This window comes from Trichoderma aggressivum (genome assembly GCF_033847375.1).
Source record: "Trichoderma aggressivum f. europaeum strain CBS 100526 chromosome Unknown scaffold_078, whole genome shotgun sequence".
NCBI classification, from domain to species: domain Eukaryota; kingdom Fungi; phylum Ascomycota; class Sordariomycetes; order Hypocreales; family Hypocreaceae; genus Trichoderma; species Trichoderma aggressivum.
Genome location: NW_026946444.1, coordinates 58,608 through 70,902, shown reverse-complemented (window position 1 = coordinate 70,902; position 12,295 = coordinate 58,608). Strand labels below are relative to the sequence as shown.

The 12,295-nt window shown below is 44.2% G+C and overlaps 4 protein-coding genes across 4 annotated transcripts; 3 read left to right on the top strand and 1 right to left on the bottom strand.

Moving 5' to 3' along the window:
* Nucleotides 1-773: 773 nt before the first annotated feature.
* Nucleotides 774-1,343, top strand: Triagg1_10622 (uncharacterized protein; the record flags this gene model as incomplete). The annotated part of the gene is made up of 4 exons (XM_062894714.1): nt 774-830; nt 886-972; nt 1,041-1,175; nt 1,230-1,343. The coding sequence occupies 4 exons, from the start codon at nt 774-776 to the stop codon at nt 1,341-1,343; spliced, it is 393 nt and encodes a 130-aa protein (XP_062750428.1).
* A 3,129-nt stretch (nt 1,344-4,472) lies between these two features.
* On the top strand, nt 4,473-5,726 carry Triagg1_10621 (uncharacterized protein; the record flags this gene model as incomplete). The annotated part of the gene is made up of 1 exon (XM_062894713.1): nt 4,473-5,726. One exon carries the CDS (start codon nt 4,473-4,475, stop codon nt 5,724-5,726), a length of 1,254 nt encoding a protein of 417 aa, XP_062750427.1.
* Nucleotides 5,727-6,176: 450 nt separating this feature from the next.
* Triagg1_10620 (uncharacterized protein) lies at nt 6,177-7,130 on the bottom strand (the record flags this gene model as incomplete). The annotated part of the gene is made up of 1 exon (XM_062894712.1): nt 6,177-7,130. The coding sequence occupies one exon, from the start codon at nt 7,128-7,130 to the stop codon at nt 6,177-6,179; it is 954 nt and encodes a 317-aa protein (XP_062750426.1).
* Nucleotides 7,131-8,267: 1,137 nt separating this feature from the next.
* Nucleotides 8,268-8,967, top strand: Triagg1_10619 (uncharacterized protein; the record flags this gene model as incomplete). Its single annotated transcript, XM_062894711.1, has 3 exons — nt 8,268-8,397; nt 8,463-8,739; nt 8,805-8,967. 3 exons carry the CDS (start codon nt 8,268-8,270, stop codon nt 8,965-8,967), a joined length of 570 nt encoding a protein of 189 aa, XP_062750425.1.
* Nucleotides 8,968-12,295: the final 3,328 nt, after the last annotated feature.

The window sequence follows — 12,295 nt, the reverse complement described above, 5'->3', positions numbered from 1 at the left end:
ATCTAACTAATGACTTTTCATCTCTCCAAGTAGAAAGTGACAAGATCCAGCCATATTTAGTTAAAGAGCCGTATCTTATATTATCGATGAAGCCGTCTATTTGCAGTAGTTCGGGCCTGAGAGCCTTCCCAATGTCAAGGTAGAGGGGCTTTTTCTCCGAAGAGGGGTGTACTTCAAAGAGCACTGTAAACATGGCGCCTGTTGGTGAATGCCGGGGCAGCTTTTGAGTATCTGTTTGTGAAACTGTGAATATTTTTGTAGAATTGTTTTTTTTATATAAAATTTCGCAACAACGATGAAAAGTCATTGAGTGTTTTCTTTTATACAGCAGCGCAAATTATAGAATGACAAGGCCTGGGTGAATTAATAAGGGCCCTGCAGGCTGGTGAACCCCGCGCCCGCCGTCCAAAAATTACAGATAATTCTTAAGTGGGGGTGGGGGCGATCGCATTGTGCGTGAAGTGCAAATTATTGTTGCTTTCGATATTGCTAGCTTATTCGTTAACTAGACGCAGCATTTCTTGCTTAGTCTCGTGTTGCTTTGGATATCAAAGCTCACGCATGACATAGTCGCTTTATCCATTATCCGAGGCATACCATTTTGACGTCATGCCTTCTTGTCATGCTCATTGACATTTGCGGGCAAAGCGCTCTAAGAAATATAACCCGTTCTACTTACTACGTATATATATATATTAATCATGAGCAGTAGAGAAGATACACCATTGCTTACTAGAATGTTGTGATAGAGATTAGCGACACATTGCAAAATTATGTCTCTGAAACATATTGCCACCAAAAATGCGCCAGGGGCACCAATCCCCGGACTGGTATAGTCATCATTCTTGGTGTTGAGTTGCAATTTGCTAACAAATGCTTTAACAGTTCTCTCAGGGTGTGAGAGCGGGTCCGTTCTTATGGACTCAGGGTACTCCAGGAGCCCTTCCAGATGGTACCATGGTTAAAGGGACGGTACGCATCAGACCATGACCTCAGTCTCATTTACAAAAATTCGTACTGATACAACTAATGCCCTACAGATTCAGGACCGCACAAGACAAGTAATTAAGAACCTTGAAGCGGTACTGGCTGCTGAGGAGATGTCATTGGGGGATGTGGTGAAGGCAACCATTTACATAAAGAACTTCGATGAGAATTTCCCTTTAGTCAACCAGGTTAGTCAAATGACATGCAATGTAGTGAGTGCATAAGTCGCTAAACGAGAACAGATATGGGAAGAGATGATGCCTGAGCCACGCCCTACTAGAACGTCATTAGGTGTTGCTCAATTGCCCGCCGGCGGAACCGACGTCGAGATCGAATTTGTGGCATATAAAGCTTAACTCAAGATATATTTTGGTAGAATCAAGCGTATTCTGGAAGTCATACCAGTGATATATTATAATCTTATCTGTGTAACACAAGAGCAATTCGTTACCAAACGGCAATCTGGGTTCATGATTTATACTTTCAAAGTCATTTTATTAGACAATAACGCGCATAATTATAGGCCAGAAATCCACTATTTGCTTAACGCTCCTATTGTTACTAATATTACAGTAATACCTGAGATGATGCGTCGAATCCAGGCATGAGGAAGCGACCGATTTTGTAATACTTGGCTCATTTTTCTTGATGAGATTGCACTGCTACTGGCAGTGCCAATCATCCATTACGTACTGTCAACCTTTGTGTGGCATCATATATTACCTCTTTCTTGCAAAACGCGATCAAGACGAAGCTATTTATAAGATATAGTCCTTATCCGGCCTGAGAACTCTCAATAATTGGACATCCCACATAGAGATTATATTGAAGTCCCCACGACCAACTTGCGAGCGGACATTTCCCATCACCGTAATTTAGGCGCCTGCAATGGAGATTCAGCGAATGTTCAATGTATTAATATACATCGTTTCGTATGACGTCAGCTGAGAACTAAAACGTATTGTCACCCCAATTATGGCGAAAAAAACTTAAGACTCCACGTGTAAGAAAACAGGATCAATTTACTTACATGATGCTGCCGTGTTACAAGGCATCTTGTAATCTGTAAGACAAGAAGCAAATTGAACTAACACCCTCGCATTAAGCTTCAGGACTGTACACAGAGAATGGGTTATAGGGCAGTGAGATTCCCATTGGACTAATGATGAGCTATAGAGTTATAGAGTAATTTCGGAACTTCCAATACAATAATATTAATTTACGTGCGTTTTTGAACAATTTCATTCTTTCCGCAAATACGATACCAGTATTTTGAGGCTGTTTAATACATGTTGTGACAGTAGGCTGTGACTGAGACTACGAAAAGAAGTAGTCAGTCAGTGTAGGATTCCGAATGCCCATGATGCCCTGCGCGGGTGCCACTGATACTACCTATTTAGAACTGACAGCGAGCACAGAGGCGTACGTTTCGTTCGGTGGCTTCCGAGTAAACCAATCATCTAAACTACTACCCGCAATTTTTAGAGAGACTGGCACAGCACTCCATTTCGTGTTGGCGGGCTTACCTCGGAAGCAGACCTTTTAAGACTTCACGATTCAATAGCAAAACCATCAACGAAATACTGATTAGTCGATAGCTCCACAGAGAAGACCGGTCAAGGATGGATTTGGTGGTATTGGAGCGTCATTGGGTCGTTATTGCTGCCTAATCATTTCTAAAGCCCCCACTAAGCAGGTTTATAAGGAGTGGTCAGATCAGGTCAGACAATTAGAGGACGCGAGCTTGATAATAACACCAGCGACTAGCAAAAATGCCCGGCCAGTGGAAACAATTCATCAAATCCGTTCACGATGATGATTGGACAAACGTCACAGACAAAGCAGAAAGGAAACGAATACAAAATAGACTTGCTCAAAGAGCCCATAGTTCGTAGATGCTGCTGTCTCCAGAAAGATTCTGATATCCCAACCAAAACTAAAACTTTTAGGATCCAAGTATGGGCGACGAAGAAAGTCCAGAGCAAAAGGAATTGCAGGAACTTCGGCATCCAAAGAAGACGAAGCGGTTTCACATACTCATAATGATTCTGCACAAGAGCTACAACTGAAAGACGGTACTTCCGCAGAAGGGTCAAGATCCGTTTATAGAAAAGCATTGCCTGTTTCCGCCTCTTTACCCACGCATACTTTGATCTCAGCTATCTATGGCGATGACTTGCAAACAAAAGGGCGCCATCAACTCGTGACGTAGGGCTCTACCTCACTTTAGCACATCTTTACTATCTCATTCTGGAGTACTAATAGTGACTAGAATCCAAGAAGACGGAAATCGAAGCGTTATACCCATATCATCATTGAAAACAGATCTAGTTATCAATCTTCAAGGAATGGCGACTCTGGTAGCTCTATTGACTAACAGATATATTCTTGCCATTGATTGTAGCCGGCTTGTTCCTGCCATTCATATCCAAACCTCTACTCCCACTCCTTCTGCACTTACGCCGACAGCGCTTCAAGCTTGCAAACCCCATCTCCCCTTTATTGACCTCCTCCCATTTCCCCAGTTCCGAGACAACCTTCTACGCGCTGGAGATGTAATTGATTCTTACGAGTTCGGGATGATATGGTATCAGGCAAGTTAAAGGTCTGGGGGAAGACTCCCTGGGACCGGAGAGGCTGGGAAATGCAAGAAGAATTTGCGACAAAGTGGAGCTGGCTGGTGGCAGATGATATCTTGGAGGAAACGAATTTTTGGAGAGTATCTAGAGGTGAGGAACCTCTGCTGCCTCGCTTACTATAGGGACCATGATCTACCAGCCATTAAAGAATTTGCATGTTTCTCAAGTAGCCGGTAATAATAAACCAAGAATCAAGTTCTGAGTGGTCGTATAATTGCTGTATTAGTCCTAGCTGGTGGGCGGAATGCATCGTTAAGATGTTCATGGACTTTACTCTCATATATGGCTACTGTAGGGGTAAATATCCGCTGTTAGACCTGTCACTCTTTCTAGTCTTTTACACCATAGTTTAAGAGAAAGCCAGCGACGAAATGCTGACTGTTACATCCAAGTTCGAGCAAGAGTTTGCTTATAGTAAAAAACGCTGGCGATGTAATTAGCTGACAGTCTGACCCCTCATCTGACTGCATTAATAATGCCTTTGAGGCTACGCTACCCGCATATCGGTCTGGCCATTCTGACCACAATCCGCACTGGAGGTAAGCTGCCAGGAATGAAAGCTCTCAATTACAACTATGGGATCCGCCAAAGATATGCTTTGTAAATATTGTCATCGTGGATAGATCAGGTAAAAGAAGCTGCAATGGATTGCGTTGCATCAATTCTAACCGCAGATATCGTTGTTGTACCGAAAAGCTAGGTCAGAGAGCGGCTGGATTTATAATCTCTCGGTTCAGTTTATAAGTTTCCTTGTCCCCAGGCGCCATTGCAAAACTCAACCATCACCATCAACCTACTGGATCTTTATCTCTCAGCACAATCTCCCGGTGGTAGATATCCCCCAATATGTCAAATAACCCAAAATGGCTGAGCGCGCCGTCATCGGCCCAGACAGTTACGGTTCGCCTTATAGAAGAGGTTGGGATGATGACGCTTCCGTCGGCGTTGTTCTTGGACCCGGTATGTGAAGGGCATGAGGTTATGAACGGAGCTGATTTGGTTTTTTTGATCGAAAACAAGAAGCTGGGGAAAATGGCTGTTTTTGATTTGGGTGTCCGAAAAGATTGGTGGAATCTACCATCTAAAGTTCGAGATCCGCTTGCGTTTTGCGTAGGCGTCAAAGTTGAAAAGGATGTTCCTGAAGTGCTGAAAGACAGCAGTATATCATTAAATGATATAAACGATGTCATTTGGAGCCACTCTCACCTTGATCATAGAGGTGATGTGTCGCTATTTCCTCCTAGCACCACTCTTAACTACGGAAAAGAAGTGGGAGCTTTAAAGCCTGATGTCAATGGCGAGGCAGAAGCCGTCTTTCACGCATCAGATTTCGCTGGACGCCATAATAACGAAATTGACTTCAGTCAATCTACCTTCAAAATCGGAGGGTTTCCGGCGCTTGATTTCTACGGTGATGGATCCTTCTATCTGCTGGACACCCCGGGCCATGATCACGGCCACCTAAGTGCCCTGGCCAGAACCACGAGCACAGCGGCCGGACATGATAAAGATACATTTATCCTTTTAGCGGGAGATGCATGCCATTTCTGCGGCGTATTGCGACCCAATGCGTCCCATCCGCTCCCAAGTCGCCATTTTCCCGACTCCAGCATTGGGCTTTCCGGTATCGAGAGCCCAGAGGTGTTACTGAAAAGGCACCCTCAGTTCCCGCAACCGTCTGGTGCAGTAAATGAAGCAGCTCGCGTAACGCCATGGTACGGTGTTGCGACGGGCCAACTTTCCACATTCGTCGACCCTATAGTTGGTCAAAATACGGCTAATCAAGTAAGAGAGGCATTCGATGAAATGGACAACGTTTTTGTGGCAGTTTGCCATGATCTTGGCCTACTAGTCCAAGACAACGGAAAGCCGGTGCTGCCCTCGTTAAACAAGGCCCCGCAAGAAGATCTCAACAGCTGGTACGAGAGAGGTTGGAAGGATAAGGTATACTGGACTTGGGTCAATCAACTGGGTAAAAAGGATGAACATGGAAGAGTGCAGCCGCAAAAGCCATCGGTGATTGGATTCTGGATGTATGGGAAGCGATACGACAAGGCACAAGATTTATTCGAAGAAGCGCGCAAAGTCAAGACAGTCTGAGGGCATAACGTTCAAGCTTCCATTGTACGTAGCATACACTATTGGCGGTGGGGGTTTATATAAGGACTATAGAGCTCTTACAGCGCCAACAGCTAGAGACATAGGAGCGGGAGACAGCCCTATGTTATCCATGCTCTATATTTCCCATTGGCGTCTCAATAAAATGCGGTATGATTTTACACTTCAACCATCTTTGTTTATTATGCTTCACGATCAGAGTAATGGAAATGCACGCGACCCGTCGTATTTGCATTGGATGACGGCGCTGGATGCGGATGCCATACGGCCGCTGCCGATAGGCCTATTGAAAATAATGTAGCCTATGAAATATATAAAGGACGAGAAGTTTGGTGTGTTGTGTGTGATGCGCTTTTCAGACTGGTCAATTAACAAAATTCCATATGCTTTTTAGACGAGCAAGTCAGATATACAGTTGTAGTACATACTAAGCTAAGCCCTCTTCTTTATGAACAACATGACACCATTAATGGTCCCCCGCATTCTTTCTTTCCCTTCTTCCACACCACTTTCTCGTAGCACACGTTCAATTCGTCTCCGAAGAATCCTCACGACATCATTCTCGGTACCAACGGCGTCCGGGTGGGCTTGGCGCCATCGCGTCGTGGGGCTGCCACTTCCGACGATTTTCTCAAATGTGTCCAAATCTACTTCAGACTCCCCTACCACGAATTTCTCCCCTGCTGCCCAATTTTTTCGTACGAAACTCTCTTTGTCAAATGCTTCAACTGGTTGCGCGATTGACCATGGTAAGCCGAGTTCCGCATACCCGCTGCGCACCATGTAATTGCCGGGCACATGGAACGGCTTCAGATAAGTTTCCGTATGCTCGTCGAAAATAGCTTGAAGTGCAGCAGCATTTGGCATAGATGGGTGAACGCGTATTTCACCACTCGTCCATAGCGCGACTGTGCCACCAGGTTTGAGGATGCGGGCGGCTGCTAGCCAGAACTGTGGCATGTCAAACCAATGGGCAGCATTCGCCGCTGTGATGAGATCGACGCTTGAATTGTTGATGGGTGTGGTTAAATGTGCACCAAGATCTTCTGCTGTCGATATCTCAAACCGAATAGGCCGTGATGCGGAGGAAACACCGCCAAAGCTGCGGGCAGTTGCAACCATGCCTTGTGAGGGGTCGAGTCCAATGGCATTGGCAAAGTACGGAGCAAGTCCTCGTGTAGCAGAGCCAGGCCCACAGCCAACATCAACAACGGTGTCGAATTGACCTCCTGTTGCCTTGTGGTGATTGACAATTGCCTGATATACACCAGGGTCATAATCGGGGCGGGCATGAGCGTAGGCTATGCCTTGTTTCTGATCATATGAACTGAATGTCGTTTCAGTTACTGGGAGCGCGAATTGCGCATCGGATAGCTGAGAGGACATGGTTGATTGTGGGTTTATATGGCGCAAAGGCAGAGCAAGTGTATGGGTTTAAAGAATATTAAATGTCCCATTTGTTGATGGTGATTCATGAAGAGATGGCTCCTTGCGAAAGATATACGTCGCGAAATCCGGAGTAAGTAGGTCGGGTTTGGCGAAGTCCGATCAGAGCTTACGCATTTATGTGGGCAGATAACCATACAAACACATATCAAGTCCGTACGGAGCAATCCTTCGAAGTGGCTATATTCCGTATCTCCTTTGTATGGAGAACTTTGTTAAAGGGAAGAAGACGTACGGAATACGGAGTGAACCGGCTCCGTGCTCCGTACTCGTACACCTATCCGAAATACTAGCGTGCTAGTGAGGAGATGCTCGTAAGCTACCTAAAGGCTTGAATCGGGCAACCTCCATGGATGAATCTTGAAGAATCTACAGTAAGGGATAACATTCTTGTTTGTCGAATCTTTCAATGATTCGCGATTATCAACGTATGGAAATTAATTATTGTAAAATTTTCATCTGGCGTAGCTGCTGGGATTGCTTACAACGAACGATCATCATTGTCGCACCGGGCCTCTCAGCCGACCTTCTATGAGTTCAACTTACCAAGAATCAGGCCTGGTATTGATGCAGAGGAAATGAGATGTGGGCGTACATAACAAGAGCAGCATGATAAACATACCAATGAGGTTCTACTGTCTATTTATGGAATAAATAGACTTGAAATGTCAATTTTTAATCGTTATTGTTCTTGATTAGTATGCAGTCTACAGCTTGGCTGCGGTGAGTGGGTTGTATGGATGGTCAATCACCGAGGCCCCAGATTGATCCTAATCCTAAATGGGTGTCGCTCCATATTAACAGCTTACTCGAATCTTTCGTTGCCGAGGTTGGGCGGTACTCTTGTTCATATATAGTCAACTGACCAAGCTGAGTAGTACATTTTGGGAATCTCCTTCTTCCAGCATATTACCAGAAAACACAAATTGGACCTGCGCGATAATGAAATCCTCATCCATGGCCAGGGTAGCTTTGCTGACTACCGCAAGAGTAAAGGATGATGAGACGAAGCAGGTTCGTAATTTTATATCTTACCTGTGTTGGTAGGAATTATTGCCAATCACAGTGCACTACACAATGTCACGTTGGAACGCTAAGTTGATGCACGCACAGGTTGTGAATGGTCTGCAACAGCTTAGTGCCCATCTCCAACTCCCTAATACACCATGTATAGCAGGAGCGTGCTTTTGGTCCGCGGCCAAGAAAGGTTCGTAAACGCAGTGTGTCGAATAATTATAAGTAAACGGGGTTTTTATTGATCTGGAGATTTAGAAACGGGTGCCAAACTCATCGGTCGCATGGAAATTTTCCCTAGTGCGAACGAATTTGCTACTGTTCAAAACTCACCCGAATATAAGCGTTTCAACGACTCGGTCACCGGCCAAAAGTTTCACGAAGGCAAGGAGACTGCCAATTTATGGCAACCTACCGGCGGTTTTCTGACACGGAAGAACCAAGCCTCGACAACAAACGCCGGTGTACTTGTTCTAGCCAAGTTCACATGCAATGACAACGAGAAGGCTGTTCAAAATCTCGTGAAAGAGTTGCAGTACGCATGATACTTCTCCCAATTGAGGACAGCAATGAGCTGTATTTTTAAGCTAACCTTTTTAGAACATATTGTGAGTGGATCGAGGGCAACGAGTTCACGACATACACATATTGCGTAATGACAAGTCAAACTGCAAACAATGAAGTTTTGCTCTTTGAGCGTTATAAGGATCTTCCTTCCGTCAAGGCCCATGGCCAAACAAATGAGTTCAAGTCTATGTTGTAAGTTTAGTCGTAGCAACTTAAATATCCTCTGCCCATGGATGGGGGAAAGTTTAGTATGGAGCTAATGACTATTGAAGCAAACGAATTTCGCCTTGGATCGAAGCAAAGCGTACCGAAATAACTCCATGGAGCGAATTAGACGGTTCTTTTTTCTCTTCCTTGGATTTAGGAGCCACGGCGAAGCTCTAAAGATAGCTAGATAATCGTTATAATGTTGTATTTGCTCCTGTCTTCTATTCCAAGATTGACAACTGTGACTATACTCTGGCACGTTTCGTTGCCTCGATTTAGTTCAACCGATGACCTGAAAGGTATGGACATTCCCATGCAGGGTTGCCTTTGTGGATAATAAACTATCACGCGACACGGAGCGATGCGTACCATTTGGTACTGCTGCACTCTGCATACCACCTCTATCATTTACCTGTAGTAAGGGGTTATTCTAGTTGTCGAGTGTCAGTGTTACTCCGGCATATGCGTGTAATATTGGTATTCCCGGCTGTTCTTCTTTGACAAATCGGTTGGGTTAACAAGTTTCTCAAATTGAATGGCGTTGGAAGTCCCAAATGACTTAGGGAGTTGGTATCATTCCGAAGCTGTATGCTAACAACGATTTCAGTAACACACATTGGTAATGGTAGTGGCCCATATGAATTGACGATCTATGAAAGTGTTTTTAGTAGTACTGTTTGGATGGAAGTACCTGTGATGTCACATACTTTGCCAATAGACTTATATCAAATGTCATACCATAACTGTAGCTTGGTAGAAGCGTAACAATCAATCCATCAAAATAGTATATAGCATGTTAAAGTGGCTCATCCAGAATTAATCACCTTATACTATAATAGCGAATTCGATTCAATAGCCTTTTCGAAGCCGGAGGCGTAAAGAGACTTGATCCTCCCCCAGGTGCCTCAATTTGGTGCTGTATTATAGCTAGGTTGCTGGGTAGCCAGCTGTAGGATGTCAAGTAGCTGCTCTCTTTATTTATTCATCTTTTATTGATAATATTACACATGGCATCTGCTGCGCTATACCCATGCGGACAAGCATGGAATCATGATACTATTACTTTATGATTTCTTTACAGTAGACCTTCGGCTCTGGACAGCAACCTTGTTTAGTATTGGTGGGTTTTTGTATTAGCCCGTACCCTTACTGGCTTAGTTAGGTGTCAAAAGATTTCTCCAGGAGCCTATGCTGCAGCTAAATGAGAGATACTCCGTAGTTGAGAGAGATACCCCGTAGTGCTGACATGAACCCCCCTGGGGAAGCCGACCATCCGACGTAAAAATTTGGCGGGGCTCCATACTTGGAGTGTGTCACACACCAGTTAAACGGGGGAAACTCCTCCATCTCATCGCCATTGGTGCATAATTACTGGCAAGAGCCATTTAGTATTACGCTCAAGCACAGTTGATCCCTTCAATGCGGCTTGTTTCGTTATAATAAGCGCTGCAATTGCAATTATTAGCCTAATATTTTACGCTACTAAGGTAAAGAATATCGGCCCATCGGACATTCACTGCACTAGAAGGACAATAAGCAAAGTTTTTAATTCATTACCATTCAGTGATACCTCGACATAGAAAGTATAAATAATTTACCGAGTTGTAATGGATGGTTTAGTGAATAGTTACGCCTGAATCTGCAGTTCAAAGTAAGAAGATATTATGATATTATAGCGTAATGTATAGCGCAAGGTATCGATAGGCCACTGCGGCAAGCCGGGGCTGCTTGTCCCTGTCCCTGCCATTTAATCCCCTGTGAGTTCATATGAATTTCCCCGTGGTCGTAATACTAGTCACGAACGACTGATCAAGCGGCAAGCGATAAATATTTGCCTAGCCTCATGGGTTCGAATGTTCCATTATCTTGTTTATTACTACCTATGTTGACTCAAAGCAACTTTCTCCTGCGTGGAGCAGTACAGTCGGTCTCTATAGGTATATATATTTAAAATTACATTTACAGCAATGGGCTAGCAAAGTAAATAAAGGTCCTAGAAAAGTCATTCTTGGTTGAGAAGAGGCGGGGTGTATTACTCTGTAAACCCTTGGTGATAAAACACCCTCGTTAAAAGCAGCCATCTCCATGTGGAGTATCAGGGTCGCATTTTCGATGAAAGCGTCTACATCAGCTTACTCTGTTGCAGATTACGAGCTGTATCTATAGCCTGAAGTGGGATCTCGCTCGTATTCCGATATTTGGACAAGCCTGTTTCCCGACATAATGTGCAATAATCCAAGGCAATATGTACAAACAGGTGATAATACCTGACTTGGATAGTTGTCCGTGTTGTCATAGTTAAATGCGCCTATTTACTTACAGTCTCGATTCGTTTATACGCTACTTCAGCTTCCTTTTTTGGGTCTGCAAAAAAAAGAAAGTGGGGAGAATCTTGATCTCATTGAAACCAGTACTTCTCTCTGTTTCTGGTATTGGCATTTTTGGAATGTTTAGCTCAGTGGCCCTGTTCATCTTGGAACCTTTACAGTGATAGGTTTTACTTGCTACCGTTATGCGAAGGAAAAAAACTCCTGACAAACGTCTTACCTGCAGTGTCTAATAAAAGCTTTGTTATTCGGGGAGAGTAGTTTGAAGATGGATACCCACATATCGCACGCAGAATATCGCTTTGACGTAAGCATTCCTAATCAAATAGTATCCCTATTACTTATTGCTACTTAGTCTAATATTTACCCGGTTTGAGACGCAACCTTTGTCAATACATCAAGGTACAGGGGGTTTTTGAATAAGCCTAAAGCCGCCTGCATTAGCTCTCTCAAAGAAGGATCATGACACGCGGTGATCAAAAGGACAGACACAGGGGGAACTATGAGCACACAACTCTCCTATCACTACACAAGCGGCAATAATAAAACCTTGCCAACTACAAGCATGTGTTTATTTCATCACTGTATGCGTATCTTGCTTTCTGGTTGAGCGTTTCGGGTATTTACTAGCATGGGTAAGGATTGAATATTGAATGTATGCATGGAGCTATGTCAATACGAATCCAAACCCAAGTTTCGTTTCCTAGGAAAGAAAAGTATAAATAGGAGGCTCAAGGTCGTATCCTAAACCCTCTCAATCACATCAATCTTCTTTCACATTGCAATTAAAATCAGCCCGAGAACAACTATCTTTTCACGAATCCGCCTTTATACTATCAAAATGAAGACCGTCACCGTCCTCCTTGCCCTCGTTGCTGCTGCATTTGCCGCACCTGCCCCAGTTGAAGAGCCAACTCTCGCCAAGCGTGGCTGTGCTGCTGGCGATATCTGCATTAGTGGTACTTGCCACGTTTGGAGCTGTGGCCCTGT